The 25,561-nt window shown below is 45.6% G+C and overlaps 11 protein-coding genes across 11 annotated transcripts; 5 read left to right on the forward strand and 6 right to left on the reverse strand.

The window, feature by feature from the left end:
- Positions 1 to 142: 142 nt before the first annotated feature.
- Positions 143 to 1,890, forward strand: F4807DRAFT_458784 (uncharacterized protein; the record flags this gene model as incomplete). Its single annotated transcript, XM_048001263.1, has 2 exons — positions 143 to 1,763; positions 1,820 to 1,890. The coding sequence occupies 2 exons, from the start codon at positions 143 to 145 to the stop codon at positions 1,888 to 1,890; spliced, it is 1,692 nt and encodes a 563-aa protein (XP_047855732.1).
- A 1,032-nt stretch (positions 1,891 to 2,922) lies between these two features.
- On the forward strand, positions 2,923 to 4,319 carry F4807DRAFT_466532 (uncharacterized protein; the record flags this gene model as incomplete). Its single annotated transcript, XM_048002394.1, has 3 exons — positions 2,923 to 3,426; positions 3,488 to 3,686; positions 3,803 to 4,319. The coding sequence occupies 3 exons, from the start codon at positions 2,923 to 2,925 to the stop codon at positions 4,168 to 4,170; spliced, it is 1,071 nt and encodes a 356-aa protein (XP_047855733.1). The 3' UTR covers positions 4,171 to 4,319.
- A 1-nt stretch (position 4,320) lies between these two features.
- Positions 4,321 to 5,655, reverse strand: F4807DRAFT_28967 (uncharacterized protein). The gene has a single exon (XM_047994790.1). It carries the CDS (start codon positions 5,425 to 5,427, stop codon positions 4,522 to 4,524), a length of 906 nt encoding a protein of 301 aa, XP_047855734.1. The 5' UTR covers positions 5,428 to 5,655; the 3' UTR covers positions 4,321 to 4,521.
- A 910-nt stretch (positions 5,656 to 6,565) lies between these two features.
- Positions 6,566 to 7,730, reverse strand: F4807DRAFT_28986 (uncharacterized protein). The gene has a single exon (XM_047994794.1). The coding sequence runs from the start codon at positions 7,579 to 7,581 to the stop codon at positions 6,895 to 6,897; it is 687 nt and encodes a 228-aa protein (XP_047855735.1). The 5' UTR covers positions 7,582 to 7,730; the 3' UTR covers positions 6,566 to 6,894.
- Positions 7,731 to 8,360: 630 nt separating this feature from the next.
- On the reverse strand, positions 8,361 to 10,104 carry F4807DRAFT_29000 (putative oxalate decarboxylase oxdC). Its single transcript, XM_047994795.1, has 6 exons — positions 9,879 to 10,104; positions 9,589 to 9,824; positions 9,343 to 9,536; positions 8,940 to 9,282; positions 8,760 to 8,880; positions 8,361 to 8,707 (listed from the first exon to the last, which is right to left on the reverse strand). The coding sequence occupies exons 1-6, from the start codon at positions 10,012 to 10,014 to the stop codon at positions 8,508 to 8,510; spliced, it is 1,230 nt and encodes a 409-aa protein (XP_047855736.1). The 5' UTR covers positions 10,015 to 10,104; the 3' UTR covers positions 8,361 to 8,507.
- Positions 10,105 to 10,733: 629 nt separating this feature from the next.
- Positions 10,734 to 12,062, reverse strand: F4807DRAFT_466534 (uncharacterized protein; the record flags this gene model as incomplete). The annotated part of the gene is made up of 4 exons (XM_048002395.1): positions 10,734 to 10,899; positions 10,999 to 11,131; positions 11,193 to 11,762; positions 11,871 to 12,062. 4 exons carry the CDS (start codon positions 12,060 to 12,062, stop codon positions 10,760 to 10,762), a joined length of 1,035 nt encoding a protein of 344 aa, XP_047855737.1. The 3' UTR covers positions 10,734 to 10,759.
- A 787-nt stretch (positions 12,063 to 12,849) lies between these two features.
- Positions 12,850 to 13,420, forward strand: F4807DRAFT_458790 (uncharacterized protein; the record flags this gene model as incomplete). The annotated part of the gene is made up of 2 exons (XM_048001264.1): positions 12,850 to 13,247; positions 13,312 to 13,420. The coding sequence occupies 2 exons, from the start codon at positions 12,850 to 12,852 to the stop codon at positions 13,418 to 13,420; spliced, it is 507 nt and encodes a 168-aa protein (XP_047855738.1).
- Positions 13,421 to 13,549: 129 nt separating this feature from the next.
- On the forward strand, positions 13,550 to 15,047 carry F4807DRAFT_466536 (uncharacterized protein; the record flags this gene model as incomplete). Its single annotated transcript, XM_048002396.1, has 4 exons — positions 13,550 to 13,641; positions 13,699 to 14,609; positions 14,681 to 14,728; positions 14,785 to 15,047. The coding sequence occupies 4 exons, from the start codon at positions 13,550 to 13,552 to the stop codon at positions 15,045 to 15,047; spliced, it is 1,314 nt and encodes a 437-aa protein (XP_047855739.1).
- Positions 15,048 to 15,165: 118 nt separating this feature from the next.
- Positions 15,166 to 16,367, reverse strand: F4807DRAFT_466537 (uncharacterized protein; the record flags this gene model as incomplete). The annotated part of the gene is made up of 2 exons (XM_048002397.1): positions 15,166 to 16,052; positions 16,121 to 16,367. The coding sequence occupies 2 exons, from the start codon at positions 16,365 to 16,367 to the stop codon at positions 15,256 to 15,258; spliced, it is 1,044 nt and encodes a 347-aa protein (XP_047855740.1). The 3' UTR covers positions 15,166 to 15,255.
- A 442-nt stretch (positions 16,368 to 16,809) lies between these two features.
- On the reverse strand, positions 16,810 to 18,203 carry F4807DRAFT_466539 (uncharacterized protein; the record flags this gene model as incomplete). The annotated part of the gene is made up of 3 exons (XM_048002398.1): positions 16,810 to 17,207; positions 17,271 to 17,448; positions 17,526 to 18,203. 3 exons carry the CDS (start codon positions 18,201 to 18,203, stop codon positions 16,903 to 16,905), a joined length of 1,161 nt encoding a protein of 386 aa, XP_047855741.1. The 3' UTR covers positions 16,810 to 16,902.
- A 1,603-nt stretch (positions 18,204 to 19,806) lies between these two features.
- Positions 19,807 to 24,153, forward strand: F4807DRAFT_466542 (family 18 glycosyl hydrolase; the record flags this gene model as incomplete). Its single annotated transcript, XM_048002399.1, has 13 exons — positions 19,807 to 19,919; positions 19,996 to 20,078; positions 20,160 to 20,220; positions 20,286 to 20,364; positions 20,447 to 21,769; positions 21,824 to 21,916; positions 22,000 to 22,932; positions 22,998 to 23,237; positions 23,419 to 23,561; positions 23,647 to 23,727; positions 23,789 to 23,896; positions 23,972 to 24,023; positions 24,082 to 24,153. 13 exons carry the CDS (start codon positions 19,807 to 19,809, stop codon positions 24,151 to 24,153), a joined length of 3,381 nt encoding a protein of 1,126 aa, XP_047855742.1.
- Positions 24,154 to 25,561: the final 1,408 nt, after the last annotated feature.

A 25,561-nucleotide genomic window follows, 5' to 3' on the forward strand; every position in this document is an offset into this window, starting at 1 on the left:
CTTTATTACATTCAACTTTCCGCCTAGTCGACGAGCACTTAACCTACCAAACCTACACTCTATCATTCAATTATTGATGTTTTCTCCAATTCACTCTCGGTCACGCATCGATCAATTCGACTTCAACAACAGCGCAATCAACATGGAACTCAATTACGTACGTCCCAATCCGCCTAACGAGGTGTTTCGATTGCTTGATCTCCCAACCGAAGTTGTCCTTGAGCTATGCGATACCTTCCTACCTGGCAATGGTCCATATCTCACCTTCAAGGACCACGAAGAGGCCGTAGAAGGCTTCTCAGATTTGGCCCGGTTAGCTTGCACCTGTAAAGCACTTTCGCGCATCGTCAGAAGCTTCTTCCACAACCGTAGGGAACACAGACAGTTTATCGGTATAATTCCTTACACACGAAACATCCTCCAAAGCCCAGAGCTCGCTCTCCGCGAGACTACGTTCAGAATGGTCCCATCACAAACGATCGGATCACTCGAGGTAGACGATATTGAATTATTTGAAATTGTCTCTCGGGCTTTAGAAGGCCATTCGCTCGGGATTTCCTTTCTCAGTCTCATGCTAAATCGCAACATAGAAAATCTTAATCTCCCAATCTTTTACGGGAAACGCGGAGATCTTGCGTGTCTCCTCCTTTTGAATCTCCCTAACCTAACCTCCATGTCCATTGATTGCTTCCCCGAGTATCCATTTTCTCTACTACAACACAATCCATTGAAGCTCCATTCCTTGAAGAGGGCAAGATTCATCGGCGTTAGGATTCGTCCAGGTGAGTATTCAAACGGTGTCAACATACATGACTTGCGGGATTACTACGATGCGGCACCGAACCTTGAGGTTCTTGAGTTTGAACGTATGGAGGCGTGTCGCCTCGAAACTCGTCTGCGTCATGTTCACTCCTTAAGCTTAATCGACTGCTACTTAGGAGTGGACGATGTGGATAGACTCCTAGGCAACAGAGATGGGATGCCAATTGAGCGTTTTACTTATATTACGGGCCTCCATGGTAATTACTTGCGCAAGAAGGCCGCTGCCCAAGGCCAGGAGATGCTTCCAAATAATCTGGTCAAGTCACTCAAGCACAGCAACTCTCGTAACCGTCTTGAAACCCTCAAGGTCGATCTCCGGGAACGAGGCGACTTCTCGACAAGCTTGGAAGCCGTAAAAACCTTGGACTGGTGGTATCATTTCCATGAACACGATGCCGTTTCGCATTTTATGACGACACTGAAATTTTTCCCGTCGCTTCGTCACGTTACTCTGACGCAACAGTGTCTCTGGGAGCCGTATTACAACTGGGCTGACGGTTTCGAGAAAGACACGAGTCTAAGGAACCCTACAAGGCTAATTCATTTGCTGCCTGAGACCATCGAATCTTTCACTCTGGTGGATGTGACCGTGGAATTCATCCCTGCTATCATCAGCCTTGCAGCGGTTGTCAACAGCAAGCTGCGGTTCCCGAATCTGAATCGGGTAGGATTACGCCCTCACCCGGACCTAATTCGACAACATTCCCATGCGAAGGCACACGCGGATGATCCTAGTTTACCAAGAGGCATTTCGAACGATATGCGCTGCATCGTGGATTCCTATCTCGAACCATATAGGGCAATGATAATCCGACTATTTCAGTACGCAGGAGTGGAGGTTGAATTTCCGCTGGAGGTCTACCCAATCCATACACGCGACGAAAAGGACCTAGAGCGTCAACGACGCCTAGGACACTGGTGCCGCGAGTGCCACTTCCATGGTAAGTGCTTTACTTGGCGCCAGATTTTAGCATAGTAACTGATGGATCATCTGTAGGTGACACTCTACGTGAAGTCAGTTTGGATAATGTGGGGGAAGAAGGAGGGTGTGTTTCTGCACATAAATGAAAGGATATTCTGATTCTGGATATATTTTAATAATGGATTTCGAATTTAATATGAATCATCCTGGGAGATTGATTTTTGTAAGAAAGGGGCATTGTGGAGCTAGCATGTCCAAGAAAACCCCTAGGACGATGCTTAACCATAACGAAATGGGAGATACTGGTTTTCGGGTCTGTATATAGGACCTGAAATATGACAGGAATTGAGAAATTATGAAAAAGACTGACTGTATTGCTTGAGTCTTCATTACGTGGTTCTAGGTTGATGATGAATGTCCCCCGAATCACACTTAGTCGCCATCAAATGGCAGAGAGGTTAGCTTAAACCTCCCTAATCTTTATACGGGTCTGAATTCAATTCAGTCTACAGTGTTATGACTAGTAAGTTTCCAAGATAATCCATATTTAGGAGGCTACAACTAGGTATGCATGGCCAGGTAGTCATCGTTGGGTAGATATGAGAACTTGCACGAGGCGTATAAAGACACTTAAAAGGTACGCATTCCAGAGACTATACCTATGAATACCTATCCAATGGCGTACTGGGAAAGTCATATTATGCTGTGGATGTCTACCGAAGTTACCTAGGCGGGTAGGTATCTAGGTATAGCTTTTCTAATTAACAAAACATTTAAAATCCAAGATTTCTCTCATTCAGAGAAAATGAAAGGCCACAGAAAGCTGCCGAGTGGCCAAAGTTCTATCGGTAGCTATACATGGGGATACAATGTGCTAACCCCTTTACCCTACGTCAAAGCAATCATATCGCTCTTGGTCACTCGAATTGAGCCATCAATGGCTTGCTAATTATAGAAATTTCTAGTAGAAACTATTACTTTGAAGTCAATGACTGACGTAGTATTGAAAAGCCTTATAAAACTATGCGCCGTAGCCCGCGTATGTGGTAACCCCTTAAGTCATGTAATCTACAAATACGACCTTGCACACTAGAAGCCACATTGCCAAAGCTCGAAACTCAGACCAATACCTCATTTGGTCTTCCTGGTAAGAGGATGCAACATTCGGACTAGACGTAATGCCCATGCCAAACATAGACCCCATCATACCGGGTCCATTCCAATGTGGTGGCAATGACCCACGGAACCTCCCAGACCTCGACGACGAATACTTGGACGATTTAACGGCAGTGCTGAAGGCCCTAGCTAAAGGAAGTTATCCTCGTTTGGACTCGGTTCCGCTCGCGCTCAATGCCTACAACTGTAACCGGAAGGAGGACATAGATCCGTGGGCTTATTTCCACCCGGTCACCATCATCACACCCCTGGACGCAACAATGAAGGTATTGCCAAGTATCGAACTAGACGAAGACGTGATAGATGACCTAGCGAAGCCATGGGATCCCATACGGTACACCGGAGGCCAATTCAACAGAGAAGAACAACGATTCGAGAGAGGAGAGTGGACTCCGCCACCGGGTTCGGCACGATACCGATTCTTGTGCTTCATACACAAACATAGGATCGATCGTAGGAGCACTAGTCAGAAGGGCGTGCATACGATTAGCATCTGGGACCGCGAGGTGAGTCCCAATCTGATGATGCTTCACATCGCCTTTAGCTAACAGATGCGAAACCGCGTAGTGGGACGAGCTCACTTGGCACGACACGTACCACGTGGGCCGCGAGGTGCGCATTGGCGAGATCCAGCGGTTCTGGCGGTGTGTCAACATGCCGAACCTAATCGGGCACGGCTACAATCGGGAGCAATTCCTGAAGCGCATACGTTACCGCATCGTGTACGATATCTGCGAGCACATCGAGGACACTCTACGAGATGCCGGTGAGTGTTCTCATAGTTGCCCCACTTAACCCCTTATTTCTCCTTATTTTCTCTTCCTTTTCCCCAACCCCAAGCTCTAACCAAGATGGATATTACTGACTTCCTCCATCCCCCAGTACCGCCGCGAAACACCCTCTACGCCGTCATCGGCGCGGCCCTGCACCACATGAACAACGCGTGCGACCCGCAAGTCAGCATCGTGCCGGACCGGCTCGAGCTCTTCGGCGCGCAGGCCCTGCCGCTGCTGCCGCGCTTCTTCGCGCACCTGCTGTGGCTGTGCCTCGACGCGCGGCCCGGCTGGACGCGCGCCGAGCAGGAAGGGTTCGTCAGGCAGTTCCGCATCCTGGAGAGGCTGCGCTGGATGCGGGTGCTCGTGCGCAGGGACCTCGAGCGCAGGATGGCGGAGGAGGAGGAGATGGAGGATGAGGAGGGTGGTGGGGATGGGGAGGTTAGGGAGTGGGTTTTTGAGGTTATGGGGATTTGAGAGCTGGGTTTTGGTAATTCCATGTTGTGTTGAAGGGTACGAAGGCTTTCACATCGAAGCGTTGTATGTGGAGTGAGACATAGACTGCGGTTTGCTGTCTGCTGAACTATTAGCATATCAGATCGTTCCTATGAGTTAGAATGCAGGTCCATACATGATGCAACCGAAAGAACGTTGCAGACACATAGTTCATAACTAAACGCAATATGGGTATCAAACCCATAAACACGCTAGGATACCAAGATCACGAGAAGGGCTTTAGTAACAGCTTCGATATAACCCCCCAAAAAACTCGAAGCTAGCCCCTCAACATTCTACCCAATCTGCCGCATAGGCAGCTGGCCGAACCGCCTAGCTACTCTTACTACTCTTACTACTATCACTACTCGAGCTCCCCCTCCTCTTATGCCCCTTATGCTTCTTCTCCTTCTTATGCTTCTTCCCCATCTTATGCCCCCCATACGCGCCCGCCAGACCCACCAGCCCCGCCGCGGGAGCGAACCCCGACGACCCTCCTCCTCCGTGCCCGCCGTACCCACCGCCGTACCCACCCTGCGCATGTCCACCTCCTCCTCCGTACCCGCCGTGTCCACCGTGTCCAGACGTCTTGCCGCCGAGATAATGCGCCGCAGCCGCCGCACCCAAAGCCGCGAGCGGTGCGCTACCGTGGCTACCGCCGTGTCCGTGTTTACCCCCTCCTATAACGCCGCCTAGCATCGAACCCAGTCCCTTGTTATCGGGGTTGTGCGGGTCTGCGTACTGCTGGTACTGCTGGTGCTGCTGCGGCGGGGGTTGGTGAGGCGGGTACTGGCCCGCTGGGGGCGAGTACTGACTTGGATAACCCTGAGGAGGCGGGTACGCTTGGCTGTGGCCTGAAGGAGGGCGGTGGTCGTATGGAGGAGGGGCGCCGCCGCCGGGGTACGGCGAATGGCTTCCGTGTTGGGGTGGCGGCGCGCCGTAGCCTTGGTTCGGCGGGTAGGGTGAGTATTGGCCTGGCGGTGGCGAGGCGTATGCATTTGGAGAGTGTGATGGCGGGGGTGCGCCGTATTGGTTGTGGCCGCCGTACTGGTTATGTTCGGGTGGGTATTGGCCCTGGGGCGGGTACTGGTTCGGAGGGGAGTATTGGCCTTGAGGAGGATACTGGTTTGAGGGCGGATATTGGTTCGATGGGGGGTATTGGTTTTGGTACGGGTTTTGCGCTGGGGGATAACCTCCGCCGCCACCGCCGTGAGAGCCGTAGTATTCGTGGCCTGACATATCTTATATCTTTCTTTCGATGTTTGTAAATGCGAAGGCGATTGAGGAAATGGGGTAAATGGAGGGAAAGAGATGTCAGGAGTAAGCTTGAGGAGGATTTATAAAGAGCGGTTCGTGAGGCCTCATTTTTGACAGTGACGGGTAAGTAAGCTAAGATGTCAGGGGTAAATAGAGGGGCAGATGCGCGGACAGGTTACGCATTAGGCAGTTAGGGACAAAAGAAATTGTCGTGACGCGGTGATCCTTCCATGGCGTCGCTACGTATCGCTAAGTACCTAAGTACCCGTCTAAGCATTGATTGGCCAATCGTGTGGCTGTGCTACCTGAACCCTTAAACGCGAAAACTCGGTATAACTATTCCCCGCTCATCAGCCTTGTGGGTCATGGCCGTTACGTGCCTGTCCCGAAGGAAGGGAAATGCGGGGCTAGCTGAACGCTATCGTAAACCCTGTACGATTTTGTGTAACTTGTGGCGTTTCCAGCACAGCCCAAGCGTTTCTTCAAATTATTCCCTTTCAAGAGCAGTAAATCAATTTGATATGACGGTATCTTACGAAACAATTCAATCCTTATAAATGGTTCTCTGGTGATGGTGAGGCCTGGAATTGGGATTCATACCAAGGGCTACAGACTTTTACGTTTTCGATTCTAACTCCTTCATGGTGTACTGCTGCAAGCTTCGCCGGCTTGATTTCAGCTTCGCATATAGCTTCTGCACTTTCAATGTTATAAAACCGAAAAATGAGTGCTGGGGCTGAGTAAATGTTAGGAAAAGGCAAATCAGTACAAGGTCTAGTGTAACCACCCATTCTGAGACTCCGAGCCGTACCAGTCCTAGGTGGTCAGGTCAATTCCTTGTTGTGAATGCCGCCTTCTAACTACGCTACTATGCACATATATCCGTTCAGACGACCGGTCAGAGTGTGCTTTAGAAATACACGCCACATTGCGCCTGTTAAGTCATATCGGCGAGTGGAAGAAAGCCACGACATGTGCGCTAACAGGGATGTTGGTGACGTTAGATTAGTGGTTACTGGGAAGTAAGGGAAGCTCGAATCGATGGAAATCCCGAGAAACCATTCTACTATCTTACATAGGTAGACTATGGCATACCTGAGAAAACAGCCATTCGACCGCGAAGAACGTTTCCTTCGTAGTTTAAACAGAGGATAGCATTGAGGCTTTTGCCTACCTAGTCCTAGCTCAAATGCTGTTCAATTGCACGGAAGGATCTTTATATACATAGGTTACCTAGTAAAGGCGTCGAAGTAATTAATTACCTAGGCATTTTGATACATAATGAATTTACGAAGGGTATCGAATGTGTGCTAGCGACCGACTGCTGCTGCTAGATTCTCGGATTGATCAAAAACTTTTCCCAAAATTATTGCTGTCGTGCGTCCCAACTCCGAAACGAGAAAAACCTCCCCCAGAGACTCCTTTATGAATGCCAACATTGCCTAGATATTACTTCTCTACCATGACATTACGGGTGACATTGCTCTGCTTCCGCCAAGTGGTGAACTCCCATAGCACGAGGATCGTGAAGCCGAGCTGGATGATGAACATCGGGATCAGGTTGTATTGCCACCCTCTCATAACGGACAAATGGCTTTGGATGTCGCTTCTCGCGTCGACTAGGTCTAGCTGAAGTACAGCCGAGAACCAGTTTTGCGGTGTCCAAGATTGTTCGGGATAGGGACTGCCATTCAGACTTGCAGCCAGCGAGGCGTCGATCGTCTGCCCGTCGTGCGCGTTGGTGACCGCGAATACGTAGGCGAGCGCGCCTATCGTGAGGAGGAGTGCCGGGATGTTAAGCCCTACCCAAAGGTAGTATAGGAACCGAGCGAAATTTCCCAGCCCGCCCACTTTGTCGCGAGCCCAATACCGAAGCCAGAGAGACACGATGCCGCCGAGTCCGATGAGGACAAAAGCGGTTCCGGCAGCACCATTACTCGTATGGCCTTGATCACCTATCAAGTTTAGAGGTTTGCCGGCTAGGAGATAGGTTGTGCCATCTTGGTTGACGGTGAATCCTTTGCTGGCTGTCCGGTGTAACCATGCGACCATGCTGCTCACGAACGACAGCTCGATAATCGAATCGATCATGAGCAAGCCTAGAGCGACTTTCAAGGCGAGTGATGTCTTCCACATCTTGCTTTCGATTTATCCTCCTTTGTCCTGTTGTTGAGAGCGACAGAACGACGGTCGGTCGGGGAGTGAGAGGCAAATGAGAAGGTCACTCCCTTGCTTGGGAGAGCGAGCCTGATTGATTTTATGACGGCTCATTTTCAGAAGCCCGAGGCTCTGTCCGTTACCTTGGGTTAGGGCTGACGATATCGGGGTGTCCGGAAATGTGCAGAAATCGCCAATTATACATTCTTGTTAGGTTCGCTATTCGCGTCAGCTGAGATTTATTGGCTGATTATTTGGGTAGCGCTATGCATATAAGATGACGGTGATATTGAATCTCACCCTCCACGAGGCGCGAGTGGCTCCATCGTATTCCAGCCCCCAACAGCCAAGAAACAACCCCGAAAGCGATGGCGTTGATCTGCGGGCCGCAACATGGTTTTCACATGAACTAGACTCGCTAATTTTATCCCAAATACAATCATTGCCTACATGGGTTTTTGATATGAGTTAAGCGCAATAGGGCGCACCACTCTGAGATGAAAAGCAAAAGCCCATTTACCTACCAGGTAATGGTGGACTTTTGGACAGGGTATACATAGGTAGTAAACGTGGAGTTGGCCGCTTATTTGATTGCCTACCCGCTTGGAGAGGCTCGTTGGGGGCTTTTAGGACAACACGGGCGATGATTAATGCATCATACCTGGTGTAGTTGTCGCACTGCATGTTTGTCCCATTTAGGACACGAGAGTTAGCGAATAAGACGAGAAGAACAATATGCGTGTTGGAACGAAAGCGTTGGATGTTATGTCAATTAAAAATTATACAGATTATAAAACACCCTAATACGAATAAGGCAATGATATCTCCGCACTATCACCAGCCCTACACCACCGGGGTCTAAATAGTAAGAGACCTGGGCAGGCCGTCCGAGACATGCAGAACTTTCACCTGTTCTTGATAAGAAGCTGCTTCTCCTTCTGCAAATTTTCGGCGACGTCAAGCGGAATCTTCAGGGTGGTAGCGACGATGCCTGCTGGCGTCAGAGCGAGCCACTGCGTCAGGGAAATGTCTTCGACCCGATCGCTCTTATAAATCTCAATCCACACCAATTCCTCGGTGTCAGATGTGTTCTCAATATAATGACCTTTATTTTGATTAGCTCATGTAAGCAGGAACATCATGAGATTGGAACTTACCGCTATTATCAGGGAATACGCCGGTGTCTCCCGCCCTGAAATCAAATGTTCGAGCAGCAGAACTGCCAAGGAATACAGTCGCACGTCCCTGACCCTTGTGGAAGTAGAGCCATTCTTCCGCCTGTTAAAAACTCAGCAATCAGTCTACGGACGTAGGCAGCGATAGTTCTTGGAACTTACATTCGGGTGCCAGTGAAGTTCTCTAAGACCTTTTGGTTCGAGAGTGACTACAGTGGCTGCGATCGTTGTTGCGATGGGGAAAGTCTTTGAGTCAACAATGCGAAGCGTACCGCCTCCTCCCGGAACCTTCTCGAGGGGGTGATCCTTTGAAAAGTATGCGAAAGACGCATTCCCGGTGAGCTCTCCATTGCCACCCGTTACATTGTGGTGATCAACAGTACCGTTTGTGATATACGGGTTCGGGGATGGAACTGTGCCAAAGACGTCCTCGGAAAGACCAAAGTTCTTCGCTAGGATAGACTTAGGGGTATGGGTGATCCAATCGTCCACATTGAATGTGGTTCTAGATAAATTAGCCTGATATCGCCCGTTACTAGGTAGGCTAACAAGACCTATTACTTACCCAACAGCGTCGAAGTTGCCATCGTCAAATATGAGGAGAAACTCATTCTCATCATCAAGGCCCTGTACGGTATGCGCCACCCCCTTAGGGAAGTACCAAATGTCCCCTTCTTCAAGCGTCGCAACTTGGAACTGGCCATTCTGGTCAACGCCGGAAACCGAAATTGATCCCGCGTACACATATCCCCACTCAGCCTGGGGTTTTGCTATTAGCGACGGAATTGCATCTAGTACGTATTTCACATACCACTCGATGCCAATGCAGCTCTCGGATGGAGCCCTTGGTCAGGTGCTGCTGGGCACCCGAGATGTCCTTACTGGTGGGCAAATCTGTAACGACTTGTTCACGAACCCAACCCCCTTTCAGGATCCTCGTTTTGGAGTCCGAAAAACTCCACTTGACGTTAGGGACGACACCATTATCGGTGCTCTGTTGGCCCAGATTATCCGGATTCTGAAGGTCGAGAGCGTGATTGGTGCCGCCTATTCATGGTTAACACCCAGGCTTCAGACGAGGGCAAGTGGGAGGAAACTTACCTAGAATTGGAGCGCCTTTGCCATTGCCGTCAATTGGTTGGCCATCCTCAAAACCGCCTCCATTTTGACTCTCTAAGACAGCGCCACTAGCACCAGAGGCAGCGAGAAGCAAGGATGAGATCTGAAAAACTCGCATTCTGACAATCAGCCTATGGCATTAGGAATGAAAGTAATGGAGGACATGTTAAGTCTTGGGCGACGCTTCGCGGAATTATAATAAAGGTACTTATACACATTTTCCAGTCTGATCTATATCCCGTAGGATCCAGACTGCAATATCCAGGGCCTTGGTTACTCTCGCTACTTCTGCCTGGCCATGAGGACGGCCCATGCGAGCATCGCGAATACACCCCACATACAAACATCACAACGCCAAGCAGGGTCAACCCCGGACATGTTAATGAACTCGATGAGATCTCCGTGCGATGTTGCTAAATCCCATGTGCGGGGGCCTATAATCTGCCGCGATCCCCAAAACACCATCCATATTAAAATAACGTCATCGCTTGGCAAACACTCACAATGGGAAAATAAACCATGCGTAGTAGCTGCATACTTAGATGCGCCGTACTATTAGGACGCTATTATAGAAAGAATAAGACCTCGAACTATTTGCGATTATCACAATTATAATGTTTTTAGTGACCTCTTTCGCAATCGTAAAGCTTCGTTGCGGCATCCCGAAGAATCATTACGATAATCGTCAGGGGCAGGTTCAGCTGGATCCAAAGAACAAGACACGTGGGAGTGGAAATGTACCTAAGTTCTCCTGAGAATGACATCAACGACGTTGAAACAGAGTAGTCTTTGTCAGATCCTTAGTCGTCTGTGTGAATACTAAATAGGTACCTGGTAGCTTATTCAGAGCTTATAGCTAACCCTTAGATAAGTCCTATGCAGACGTAGTATCCCACGAAGAGCAAAGAGCAGTCGGTCTTGACGGCCGGGTTCCAGGCGTAGAAGTCGGCTAGCTTGATGGCGGCATCATCTGCGACTTTTTGACAACTCTCCCCGGCAGTAACTGAGAGGATTAAAGCGTTAGCAAAATTTTTCCAATAGTTCACCTTAACTTAGGTCTATATCGTATCTAGATAAAGATCTCCATATGTGAATGACTAACCTAAATGGAACTTCTTGCAGTTTGTTGCCATGCCTGTTTGTGTTGGCGTAGGCGTCGAAACGCCATTGCCAGTAGTCGATGATGTCGTGATTGTTGGCGAGGCCGTGGTTCCACCAATCACGTTAACGCAAACCTTCAGGAGACATGTTAATGAATGGTATCCTATGTGATGAAAGGAGTTGGTGGCTACTAACATAGTAGTCGACGAAGAGCAATGAACAATCGTTTTTGACAGCTGGGTTCCAGGTGTAGAAGTTATCCAAACTGATACCATGTGTGGACGCTATGTTCGCGCAGCTGTCGCCAGTGACAACTTTGTAAAAAGTGTTACAATTACTTACCATATCCGTCTGTGTGGGAGTTGGAGTTGAGATACCGTTCCCAGTAGTGGTGGAGGATGTCGTAATTGGGGTGGTGACGGTTGTTCCGCCGATGATTCCAGTACATACGTAGTAGTCCACGAAAAGTGAAGAACAATCTGTCTTTACAGCAGGGTTCCACGCATAGAATTCAACGACGCTAATGCCGGCAGCCTTTGAAATATCCGCGCAGGTATCGTTAGAAACGACTTTGTGGAAGTTGTTGCAATTTGTAGCCATTCCTAGCTGGTTGGGCGTTGGGGTAGTTATGCCATTACCCGTTGAAGTGGTAGTAGTAACGCTGCTCGTTGAGGAAGTGGTTGGTGGTGGCACACCATAATTCTCTTCCACACAGTACGAGTCACCGACTACTATATGACAGGTAGCTGCTGAAAGAGATGGATTCTATAGTCATATTGAAGTTAATGTCATATAATAACCTTCGCGATTACCCCTTTTTTGACCTGCTTGAGCATGAAGGATAAGGAAAGGCCTTAATCTGGCCAAACATACGTATGAATAGAGTTGATCTGGCGTAATAGTTCCATCTGAAGCCAGAGTGCTGCATGTATCTGAAGACACGGCAACTACCCAACGTGTGCAGTACTTGATGGTGTCGCTCGGCGCAGTCGTCGGAGGGTCAACAGTGTACCCAGATACCAACGGAACTATCGTCAGGGCGATGAAATAATACAAAGGGTGCATTTTGAAGGAATTATCTTAATTCAGTATTTCAGTCTCGATTAATCAGGAAGGTAGGCAAATAAAATGTATGTCCGTGATTTATATCAACCAGATGTATACTGCCCTACGTACACGGTGTTTCCTCTCAGAATATATATCACACAGACACTCAATGGTCGATCCTTCGTCATTAATAGGACTTAATCTCTTAACTTACCTCTATGAATGACAGTTAACCTATGGACTGTTACATTTACTGTTGGATCTTACCGTCAGAATCCCAATTCGCAGTTCTCATGTAAAGTGTAGTAGTCATATCGGTTCTACCATTTTAGATCAACGTTAGGTCACATCTTATACGGGAACTTCTCGTATCATCTATATGCGTCCTATACTTGTTTCATCTTGATCGTTGGCAGCATTCCGTCTTACATGGTGTACTAGGCGTAGTGATTAGTTGTTGGACAATGTCATACCCGTGCCTTACCCCTATAATCTGTAATAAGCCAACACGCCAACATTGTTACCAAGGAATGAATGATCATTCATTGATCCTACCATCTGAGCTTTTGGAGAAAGTAGATAACGTTTGGTTAGGTACCTATGTAGAAGGTTGATATTATGAGATAGGGGCTGAATATTGCATATAGTACCCTCAATTTTTTTATATGATGACTTCTAAAGAGGGCTTCATAATCCAACATTGCGGTGAGGAATCTTCGCGAAATTTTGCTCTGCATTCTTTTAAAAAGACTATACCGAAGTAATATTCTCCATATCATTGACAATGATACATTTCCGCGACACGATGCCGCTTAAGCTCATTGCAGCGACGGTACTGCTCTTCTTCACGACGAAATGCCAAGCACAGATTCAACTCCTTAACGTATCTGCAGCTGATAGGAATACCTCATCCACTTGTATCGACGTTCTCAACCAACAAGTGACCTGCGATAGAGCCCTCGTATCTGCTGCATTCGCGGTCCAAAGTGGTCCTGTATATGGCACTCCGTTGTTCTTGAATTCTTCACAGTTGACGGATCTGTGCACAACAACTTGTCAGTCGTCATTAAAAATTTGGGAAGGGAGGATTGCTGGTGCATGCGGTTCGACTCTATATAAGCAGCCTGATGGCGGTATGGCTATACTAGCAGCCATAGCTGAGAACTATGTGGAAATTTTTGACTCGATCTGCTTGAAGAACGCGTGAGTCCCATGTTTTAAGCATTTATGAGTCTAAAACAATAACTGATGAGAATAATCCACCCAGAGAAGGGGCATACTGCAACTCGGTGATAGGGAACATGCTAGAAATAAATCCAGTAAACCAGCAAATTAACGGATCTCAACAAACTAACGGAACTCCTGGCAAGTCATAGATATCCAAGCCTTTCCATATTATGCACTCAAATATTGACTGAAAATTAGTCTCAACAGCGTTCTGCGATGATTGCTACCTATCATTGATGTCTACCCAACTTGCCATGCCTATTGCATCTACTAGCATAATGGCGAGTGATTTCAAAATCTTCACATCTTCATGCAAGAAGACAGGATGGACACTTTCTCCTCCGCCAACAGCAACGAACTTCACAGTCAGGTATGTATTCAAGCCTCGTGTATAAATATCGAATCTTGTATTTCTGACTTATGAAAGGCCTTCCGCAACATCAACCACAGCTCCATCATGTATGGGCACAACGCATATCATCACGTCATCTGAAACCTGCGTCGGAATATCCATGAGTGAAGGCATCAGTACCGATGACCTGACATCGTACAATTCACTTTCATCGAAGTGTAATTACTTCCCGAAAGCGGGTACAAAATTATGCATACCGTCCTATCGCAAATGCAAACCGTACACGGTCCAAACTAACGATACTTGCTCTTCTCTGCAATCGAAGTTTGGTGTAAACTACGCTCAGTTGACATCGTGGAACCCGTCGCTTGGGCACAAGTGTTCTAACATAGCGAGCTATGTCGGTTACGTGATATGCTCGTCTAACCCAGGAGGCAATTGGGTCAATCCCAGCCCGACAAACGCATCAACGACGTCTCGACCCTCAGATCCACCTCTCTGGACTACGACTCTCCTTCCCATGAGCTCGTATCAAAACGCAACTTACGTCGCCTCAACGACTGGCGCTCCTTATGCCAATCTAACACGGCTGGACTGCAACACTTACGTCACAGCGCCTATACTTACGAACTACACGCTGAATGGGACGACTAGCTTCGCCTGTGCGGACGTTGTCAAGCAATACGGTGTGACTATGGACAACTTTCTCGCATGGAATCCGTCGCTGAACGGGTCAAACCCTTGCCGTATGGCTAATAATACTCAATACTGCGTGGCAACGTATGCGACCATTTCCCAAGGTATTGTTGGTGCATGCGTCCAAACGGACGCGGCCCCATCGGGCTACGACTGCAACGGGTTCATGGCGATCCATGGCCTTGACCAAGACCGGTTCTCACTTTGGAATCCTGGTGTAGGTGCGAATTGCGAAAAATTCAAGGTTGGGACATACTATTGCGTCGCCGTCGCACATTACAAGCAGCCAGGTATGTTTCTATACCACATCATAACCGTTGAAACTTGACTGGGGTTCTCTGATATTGATTTATACTCATAGGCATAACATCGAATTGCAATAAGTTTGCTTCTCCAAATAACACAAATTGTACGTAACACGTCCTTGACAATCATCTCACTGCGTCACGCTAACTGGATGAAAAGGGGCAAGTCTGCCATGTCAAGTAATCGAAACCCAATTTGGGTTAAGCCACGATCGTTTCGTCGCCTGGAACCCGGCTGTCAAAGATAACTGCACGGGACTGTATATGGGCTATGACTACTGTGTATCAATACCCAACTATCAGCCAACCTTTACTACTACCATGGCGATTGGCTCGGCATCCACCACCTCTCCATTAACGAACGGGACAACCTCAGTGACTAGCACTGAAAAGTCTTCAGGTACATCTACCACTACGAAATAAGGCAAATTCATGGGATAGGAGGTGATGTCGCGTGAGAAGATGTTCCTAATTAGAGTGGTTGGAGTTGACTTGAATAAAATCATGTTTAATTATATAGAAATATTCAATGGCATCGTATGGACCATATATCAGAAGCCGTAAAGTTTATATTGAAAAGATCCAGAAGAAGACAGTATCTTGTGAAAGCAAGCTATCATCGAGTACACCATCACGGGTTGCCTCCTGCGTCTTCTAAGGCGCCTCTTCCCAGCAAGAACTCTTTTGCCTCAGTATTCCCAATAAGTATAGCAGCTTGCAAGGCAGTCTTTGGATCCTGCCGTTCTCCATGTAACATCGTTGCGTAGTCCCATTCAGCTCTCTCTCTTGGATTAGTTGGAGGAGGTCTATTGAAAGGACCAGGCCCCTGGCGCACGTAATTTACATTCATGTGATGCTTGTCTAGCAACCACTTCAAATTCCCTATACCACCTTCAGGCCGTATCTCGATAGCCTGGATGAGCATGTCATTGGTCGGGGTAACGGAGTAAAGATCGAAGAAATATTCTGTAACTTCAGGCTCGCCGCTAGTGAGCGCCATCTGCGGGAAGACCTGCTTATTCATAGGGTTGGCGTGCATATCGTAGCCAGTTGCAACAATAGCTCTTAGTAGGGCAACACCATCTGGCCCGTTGGTGCTAATTCCTGCCCAAGTAACTAATTTATCCGATGGCGGTGCCCATCCTTTCACTACCAGAGCGGCCCACACACCAGCTGGTATGCTTTCTTTGTCAACGAGGGGCGAAATCCGCATCTTGAATACGCATGTTTCAGGTGGTGGTGGGGCCGTTGGCTCAAGATCAATAATATCTCGGGCGAGTGTATTGTTACCGCTCTCCAAAGAGGTAACCATAAGGGCTTGGCGGAAAAGGGGCGATGCCAAGACATTCTGACTGTCTAACATTCGGATGGACTCGATGGTCTGGGAAGCGACCGTGCATGCTACGAATAGAGGCACCAATCCTTCAGCTATAGCCAAAATTAGGGGAATGTGTTATAAGGACGTAGCATCGAGTGACTAAGATATGGCAACGAACCATCAAGTGATCCCGTCAAGCTGTCGGGCTCGCATAACTTAATCGCGGCAGCTACGGGTCCAAAGCCGTCCTGCCAGAACAGGGCGCCCAGCTGTTGGCGAGGATTTGCATCTTCTGGATGTTGGGCGCGAGCATTAGTAGGAGTAAAATGACTTAGACACCTTGAGAAGAAGTCATGGGTTGAAATGAGGTTTTTGGCCAGTTCCGAAACGGCGTGGTAGTAACATCCGGGTGTGATCCGACTCATCTCCGTAATGACGATTTCTCTAAAACTAGATAATTTCGGCCGATGATACCAGGGTACTGGGATTGGAGGAATATGATATATTTACTGGCCGACGGAAGGATGTGTGTGTGATTTAGCTGATTTTATACCTACCGAGATTCCAACAACAACAACTTAAATGTTAGGTCGTGTACCTGTCATCCGTGACATAGTGTAATTGTGCCTTGGCTCAGCCAGTAAGTAAGCCTAGGTAGTATTATAGGGTTCATCATATGCGGTTGGTAGGTTGAACAAGTGGTCTTCCAGGGGCTCTGTAAATACAGATCTGTACAGCCCCACTTAGATGAAGGCAACAACACATCACATGCTGCAGCAGTGCCTATAGATGTTTATAACCAACACGAAATATTATTGACACAACCTTGTATTCATGTACTATGACTAAATTTTAATGGATACAATATGAAATTCCATTGAAGTCTCGACCCTCCGTCTATTACTAAGCCATCTTCCACTGTCAGCAAGATAACCGAGTGAATGTCGTACAATTATACTCTCATCCAAACCAATCTTCACCCGGCTCTTCATACTCAACATTGTCGGTGCAAGTATCTCTTGCCTGAAGCATTGACTCGCTAACTTCCAAGAAATCGGGATCTCTAGGTGGCAACGGGTCGAGTGGCTTTTGTGTGGTCCAGTCCAAAACGTATTGAAGGTATGGGTTAGCCGCATCGATAGAGATGAGTTTTGTCGGAGCACCGCCTTTTCCAGCTGAGTATCTAGCTAACAACTGCGGATACTCTACATTCCCCCAGATAAACTTATATTTGTATAACTGCATAGGACGCATGGACATGACATCTGTTACAGTTTTGATGTCGGTTAGTTACTTCTATACTCGCTGAAGCCTGTCGAGTTACTCACATATTGTACCGCCACAATGACGTGCCATAGCCCTCGACATGTTCTCGAAGTAAGTAAATCTTGCGTCAGTTCCGTCGAGGAAATTGAGCCAACTTCCTTTCACATGGACTTCCCAATAGTTTCGCTTGCTAGGGATATCTCTGCCACCAGAGACATCGTTCTCACCGGAGTACATGTTCTATCACAAAAGGAATTAGAGGCTTGTTAACAGTCATATTTTTGTGTTATATTTGGATTGTTTATGATGCTACTTACCCAGATAGTCACTTTGTTATTGGAACAAGCCCACTTGGTCGCTATTAACGATAGACCGTGGTGTCTATCCTCGCCGCCGAGTGCCACGCGGTTGAAAAACTCGGCCCTGTCTGCTGTACTCAACGGATCTTTTCTTGGATCTGGCACTGATGTGTAAAACACACATCTGTCTTGGAGAAGAGAATCAGGCAAGAGAATCTGCTGCTCCAGATATTCCGTGGTTAAGTCTGCTAGAGTAACGGTTCTGCCTTGTGATGCTTCATAACATCCCAAGCAACTCGGCAATTTGAATATCGGATCATCTGGTGTGCTGCCGGGCGAGCGCTTAAAGATGTTGCCGTCGCGCGTGTTCATTTGAGATGGTATCGGGCGGATTCCCAATGCCGCTTGAAGTGCTGGGTCTGACCACGAGAAATTGGCTTGATAGCTGTCGTAAAACACATGGTCCTGAGGGATATAAGGCACGGGTGCAGCCTCTTCGGGTTTCGAATCGGTCTGTTTTTGACCGTGACTGGCCTGCCCTGTCACTTTGATGGACGGCGCTTTGTTGGGATGGAGGTTTTGTGGAACGGGGTGGGCATGTCTTCGTTTGACCACGGGAGGTGCAACATTTTTCCCAAGGCCGGAAAATGGTAGTAAAGTGAGAATGATCAATATCTCCAGAAGATTAAGCGCCATGTTGACATGAAGTGAATATTGCACATTCAAGAACATTAGAACAGCTAAAGACTAGAATTATCAACCTAATCTAATAGGTTGGAATTTTAACCACTACATATTCACCAGCGTCTGTCCGATATTGATTTTCCGATGAGCCCTCCGTATGGCATACTGTAAGCATGGCCCCCTAACGAATGTATGAAGGGGCACATGCTGAATCCTTTTCTTTTCTAAGATGGTTGGAAGAAATTAGTCAGATAATTTGGCTACCAACATCGAGTAAGCAGATCTGGCGATGCCGAGATTAAGACATGTATGAAGGTCCTGTGTTGGTATGTGGGCGTATATGCCCCTCCTCTATCTGATGTATCACTCCTTTCATTATGCATTACAAATTTAGCCTTTCTAAACCAACAGTAAGAAAACTGATTCGTGTGACTATGAAGGATCTAACCCCAGCATATTACAGGTGAGGAAGAGAAAAAACTGACCGTTGGTGAACTTCGAAGTCAAAGAAGGATGGACATATTGGCGTCAATACCCCCTTTTCCCAAGTGGCCTTGATATGTTAAGATATCTCTGCTATTCACCTTTACTATCTGAAGAAATCTTCACCAAGCACTAGTTGTATTGAATCTTCAAGATGGCTTCCACGAAGAAGTATCGGCGCCTCATAGTTGCTGTCAGTTTTATCGCTCTTTTCACTCTAGTTACATCTCAACATCGGGATACGCCTACAATCTGGAATTCGAGTCTAAGCAATACCACGCCGGTGGAATTCTCGCTATTCCGGAGACTAGATCCAGGGAGATGTGATGCTAATACGCCGTGTGCGGGAGGTGAATGTTGTGATGGACAGTCGTGAGTTCCACCAATTATACTCAGATCACACGAGTGATTCTTCATTTACTAACCAAGGGAATATCTGATAGCGGCTATGTATGGATTACCTGTCTTTCTCGCCTAGCACTCTTCAGTTTGGAAGAACTTACCATGAGACAAGTCACCGAGGTAAAGAAAAGGCTAACTGATGTCCTTAGTGTGGCTTAGATGCAGAGCATTGTGATCCAAAAGTGTGCACCTCGAATTGCGGAGCTAAGGCAGAATGTGGTGCCTGGGGCAAAACTGCAGGGCAGGAATGCCCCCTTAAGGTCTGCTGCGGTAAATCCGGGTACTGCGGCACGACGGAAGTAAGAGAGCGAATATGCCAGTTTTTTGTTATTGTTAACTCACTATGATACTAGGACTTTTGTGATACATCGAAAGGCTGCCAGAGCAATTGCCCACAACCTCCCAGCACGGGACTGAATACAGGAAATGTCACAAATATTGTGATTGGGTAAGTTGAAATCAACAATCACGACATGGGTCTCAAATTCGTTTGGATAGGTACTTTGGTAGCTAATTTTTACGTAGTTATTACGAATCATGGGCTCCCTTTGAACGAGGAGCATGTAAGTTGATACCATCTCATGAGTTGTATATTTGGTATTAGAGTCATTGACAAGCTTTATATGAGCTAGGTCCCAAACGTCCGCCTTCTTGGATCAAAACAGATTCTATTACTCATTTATATGTGGCGTTTGCCTATATACGGCCATCGACATATGATATCGTCCCCATGGATGGGACTGATGACGACATTTTTGAACAAATTATGGCCTTGAAGGAGAATGCACCGGGACTGAAGATCTTCCTTTCCCTGGGCGGCTGGACTTTTTCAGATAACGGAACGTGAGTTATCACGCGGCCCCTATTCCTCCAATATGTTACACAAGCTAGTTTCATCCGTCTCCTAACCTATATATAGGGATACACAACCCGTGTGGGGAGATATAGCCTCTACTTCAGCGAATCGACAGAAGTTCATCATGAACCTGGTCAACTTTATGAGTATGTCTCATTCGCCGAATAATTCCAGATTCGTTCGATGATTATGCGAAGGACCATACTAATTAAGAACTAATACAATAGCTCAGTTCGGATTCGATGGTGTTGACCTTGATTGGGAATACCCTGGAGCCCCGGATCGGGGGTAAGTTATCAAGGCAAATTCTGTTCACTTCGTTAAGTATATATAACTAAGGCTGCGTCATTTAGTGGACAGGATAGAGACACTGCTAATTATGTATCCCTGCTTCAAGATATTAGAACATGGTGGACTGCGCAAAGTAACGGTGTAAGCGAACTTCCCGTTATGCTCCGAAATCTTCTTATAGCGCTTATTCTAACCTTGGGCGGGAATTTATCCTGTATTATAGTGGGGTCTCTCCTTCACTGCGCCAACGTCATATTGGTATCTACGCTGGTTCGATATTGAGAATATGGTCAAAAGTGCGGATTGGGTTAATCTCATGACTTACGACCTACACGGAAGTTGGGACTCTCCCGAGGACCAGATTGGCTCGTATGTATATTCACATACGAACCTCACTGAGATCGAAGAAGCATTGAACTTGCTATGGCGTAATAGCGTTCCAGCAAACAAAGTCAACCTGGGCCTGGGGTTCTACGGGCGTTCTTACACTCTCAAAGATCCGACGTGTACGCTCCCAGGCTGCCCCTTCACAAGTGGCGGTTTAGCTGGCGCCTGTACAGGGCAATCTGGAATTCTTTCATACGATGAGATAACCCAAACGGCGAGCACGTACAACATCAATCCTGTAGAGGATGATAAAGCCGCATCCATGTATTTTGCCTTCGGAAAGGATCAGTGGGTCTCCTACGATAGCGTGAAAACAATCAAGGAGAAGGTCGACTACGCTAATAAGAAGGGTTTACTTGGACTATTCATCTGGGCATTGGACCTTGATAACGACAATTATGATGCTCTGGCAGCCGTCTTAGACAGCCGGGGCGGCCTCGGGACTTTCAGCGCCCAGAACGGTGTTGGGCCTTCTTCTTCAACCGACTGGCAGCCCATGGACGGTGCGTGTCATCTCAGCGAATGTGGCGGAAATTCTGCTTGCACGGGAGATTACATCAGCGTAGGCCCTCAACTCAGATGTGACAACGAGAACGAACATCGATGGGTATGCTGTCCGCGGAGTAACGCCCCAGACGCGAACACCTGCGAATGGAAGGCCTCTTTCCAATCTTGGGAAGGTGTCACATCGGCACCTTGTGTGGACAGCTGCGAGAGCGACGAGGTGCTGATTGCCCAAAGCCAATGGTACATCGAGGAGAATCAGGGCGACAGGAAATGTTCTAGTGGGACTGCGCAGTATTGTTGCAAAACCAACGAGAACGCGAACCAGGCCTGCGGTAGGATTGCTGGATTTTGTGTTGGTAATGGCGACCCAAACAATTTCCCCAAGATAGATCCGAACGCAGACCCATGCGAAAGGTTTGGTCGCAAGTATGTAACCTTCTCGCAAGACACCTGCAATCCTGGCTATTGGCGGCTTTGGTGCTGTGACAAGGAGTACGATTCATCCCAGTGCAAATGGCAAGGTCCACAATCCGACAATGATGCCTCCACGCAGTGCGAGAATGCCAAGAATTGCCCCAATATGATCAATATAGGCGTTTCGGAGAAGGGAGGAGGGACTGACTGCATACACACGTACGATACACCGGGGGGAGTCAAATGGCCCGCCGTCGATACCCCTTTTCCTGTACTTGGAACCGGTCAAAAGTCATATCAACGTGCCTTATGCTGCCCGGCTGGAGATCAAGTTATTTATAAGAAACAGGCACCAGTGCCCCTATCCTGGCTTTTTGTTGATACTGTGAGTAATCATTTACGCTCTTCCAAAATCACCCCCTTACACTAGCAAGGTCTCGAAGAGATGAATACTAAACACGTGGCTAGGTGCCTGATTCCGATACGCAAGATTTCGTACTTGACGTTGAGTCAGACGTGAATGCGGATCAGGATCCAAATGAGAACGGATTCGGTTGGGTTATAATGACGGGTCCTCAAAAGGACTTGACGTCGCTAGATAAGCGTGACGGCTCCCACTGGGAGTTGTACGATTGTCCTGACCGTTCCTCTATAACGGAGGACTCTAGAACTACCGTTCGGGCCGTCTGTACTGACGACTCCGATGACAGCAATTGCCATACCTTATTTTTAGGGGGTGTATCCGAAACAGTTGTCGAGATGCCGCATCACTGTGGTATCGGCCGCTATGCGATGGCCGTCAGCATGGAACCAGCAGCCGACCAAAAGCTGTCTAGTAACCTTATTAGACGCCTTGTCAAGCGTGGAAGCAACCTCAAAAGTCCACCGACGATATACGAATTCACTTTTGATTACAATTTCTCAGTCCTTCACGGGCGAGATAGCTCAGACGTTCAGATACGCATTGATTACTCAGAAGATCCGGGGTACTGGAAAGCGTTCGTGGATAACGCACCAGGTAACAACCCCTTGAAAGCAAAACATAAGCGTGATATCGATTTGGAAGTTAAACGTAAGCATGGTGGCTCGTGGAAGCGATATGTCGACCACACATATCGAAAGGACAAGAGAGAAACACCCCACCACCTCTTGCCCGAATTCCAGAGAAGGTGGACGGATGTGAACGATGATGACTGGAGTAAGTTTATGGCGGACTTGAACGAGCAGAAATTTGACCAGGAGGTTCCTCTCGGAACTCATCACATCACTAATCAAGTCCCGTTCTACTTATTCAACGAGAACCTACAATGCACACTCCTCGGCCTTCCATATACCGCGTATTTCACCGTTTGGGCAGACCTTCACGTTGATATCCAGACCTCGGCTCAACTAACACTCATTGTAAGTTTGAATGATGGGCATCCTCATCGACCTTGAAATCAAACTAACCCATTATCTTTTCTTAGGGCCGCTTGAATGACCTCAGTTCCTGGAAACAGTCCCACGTACTTGTACGGAATAAAGGATCTATACAGACCGGCCTCCACATGGAGGCTCAGGGCCAGATGCGATTTTCTACTGGGAGAGTTGAGCTGTTCGGGTTGCCGAACTTCGCGGGAAATTTCCAAGTGCCCGGTCTCGTAACCATTGGGCCTAATTTTAGGATCACAGGTGTAAGTTTTGAGGTCCCTTCTTCGCTACCTATAGTTCTAAGAAACATTGACAATCCTTATAGGAACTCACTGGAACCTTCACCGTACATACGTAAGCATTCCTTCTTTCTAGGTCTCCTATTCCTTCAGTATAATTCTTGATAACTAATTCATCTTGCTTATTAACAGCGAAGCACACTACAATCTAGAATTATCGCAATGGGATTATACACAGCGATATCCTAATCCTAACAACGATGTTGTGTCAGGCTTAACTTCAACGTCAAAGCTTGGAGATACGCAAACTGCCCAGGTTGAAAATGGCACAAAGGGGTTTAGCGCGGATATCGGAGTCGAAGGTGACTTGACATTGAGGATGTAAGTGATTGAGCTCGACGTCAATTCCGATTCCTTTAAAATAGGTACAAATTGGTCGACATACGTATGACTAACGAACATGTAGTACTCCGCTTGTTGATTTTGGAATCCGGTGGGATCCTAAGTATAAGATCCAAGACACGGCTATTTCACTCCAACTTGCAACGTAAGCCATATGAATGCATCCCCTTCCGTTAATTTATGCTTACTGACTTTGGTGATAATAGATACGCTACGCTCTACGGCAGTGCAGGCATTGGCACAAGCAACCCCCAGGGCTCTGTATGTTATGGCGCAGTTTGCGGTGCCGATCTCTTCGCTCAACTTGAAGGGCCGTACGTTAAACAATTTTCTCTCTGATCGAACTTGTTCGTATCTTGGGGTACTTAGCTAACTTTCTTCGGATACAGAACCATTTTCGGTGTCGACCCCAACCGCCGGTGGTCCTTTTATAAGCATGATGTAGGTTTATTCTCTCTGCTTCTTTTCCACTACTAAATGCTAATCAGTCATAAAACAGTTTAATATAATTGACGAAACGTGTCAACCGTTGACGAATTTCTTGCCAGACAGCCCTAAGAGTGATTCGTAAGTAGAAATCTGGGGGGTGATATCACGTCCTGGTAGAAGACGAACGTAATACTAAACAACAACAATAACAACAACAAGAATAAGTAATCGCAACAACAAATCTTTACAAGGCAAAATAAGTTGTCTTTCTTTTATTATTTTAATATTAAAAAACTTTGTTTTATCCCTTTTAACTAATTATTTATTTTTTTTTTTTTATTATAATTAATAAATCTTTCCTTCCTTAAAATAAGGAAGGAAAGTTTTATAACATGCCCCTTCCGAAAAATGCCGGTTTTTAACGGCTTAAATTAATATTAATTTACTATACATTAACCTAAATACTTTTTCCTATATTTTATTTATAATTTAATTTATATTATTATTTTATAATTAATATATAAATTATATACGGCATTATTTAATTATAATATTATTTATATATTATTTAAAATTAAATAAATTATTATATTAAATATATTATTTATAAAATTATATATTAATATATTAATTATATTATTTATAATAATATTTATAATTAAATATATTACATTATATACGGTAATATTTAAATTAATTATATTATTTATAAAAATATAAATTATTATTTTAATTAAAGTTATAGTTTTACGTGTTATAACGCCGAAAATTAAAATCCTTTTTTATATTATTTTTTATTTTAATAAAGCTACGATATTACACGTTATATTATTAAGAATTAAAATTTTTTTTTACGTTATTTTTTATTTTATTTTATTATTTATAATTTCTTTTTTTATTATTTTATAAATATATTAAAATAATTATTTTAAAATTTTTATTATTAAGTATTTTCTTATTTTTCTTTATCTTTTTTAAATATAATTTTATTTTTTTTTTTTTAAGGGTTATAAAAAAATAATAAACTTAAACTATAATTTATCCATATATACTCGTAAATAATAACGTTCGGTTAATTTAATATTGTTTTTACGTTTTATAAAAATATTTTTATAATTAATATAAAAGGTTTATTAAAAGTTAATTTCTATCTTTTAAAATAAAAAATTTTATATAATCGTAAAACCATATTTTAACGATTAAACAAAGCTATATACGCAAAATACTTTAAGATTTATAATATAAAAAAATACTTAAAAACGTAATCTACTACTTTTTTATATATAAATTTTAATAAGCCTTTTATTAATTTTAAATAAAATAATAAACGTGTTTAATTAAATAATATTAAAAACATTAATAAATTACTTTAACGTATTAAATATACCATTTTATTTAATATAAAAACAACGGAATCATGGAAATAATTATTTTATAAATCATCTACGTAAAAAATTATAAAGGTTAAATAAAAAATATATTTATTATATAAAAATAAAAGTTTAAATTTTTTATTAAATAAAAAAAAAATTTATAAAATTATAAAAAAT

This window comes from Annulohypoxylon truncatum (genome assembly GCF_022578515.1).
Source record: "Annulohypoxylon truncatum strain CBS 140777 unplaced genomic scaffold F4807scaffold_10, whole genome shotgun sequence".
NCBI classification, from domain to species: Eukaryota; Fungi; Ascomycota; class Sordariomycetes; order Xylariales; family Hypoxylaceae; genus Annulohypoxylon; species Annulohypoxylon truncatum.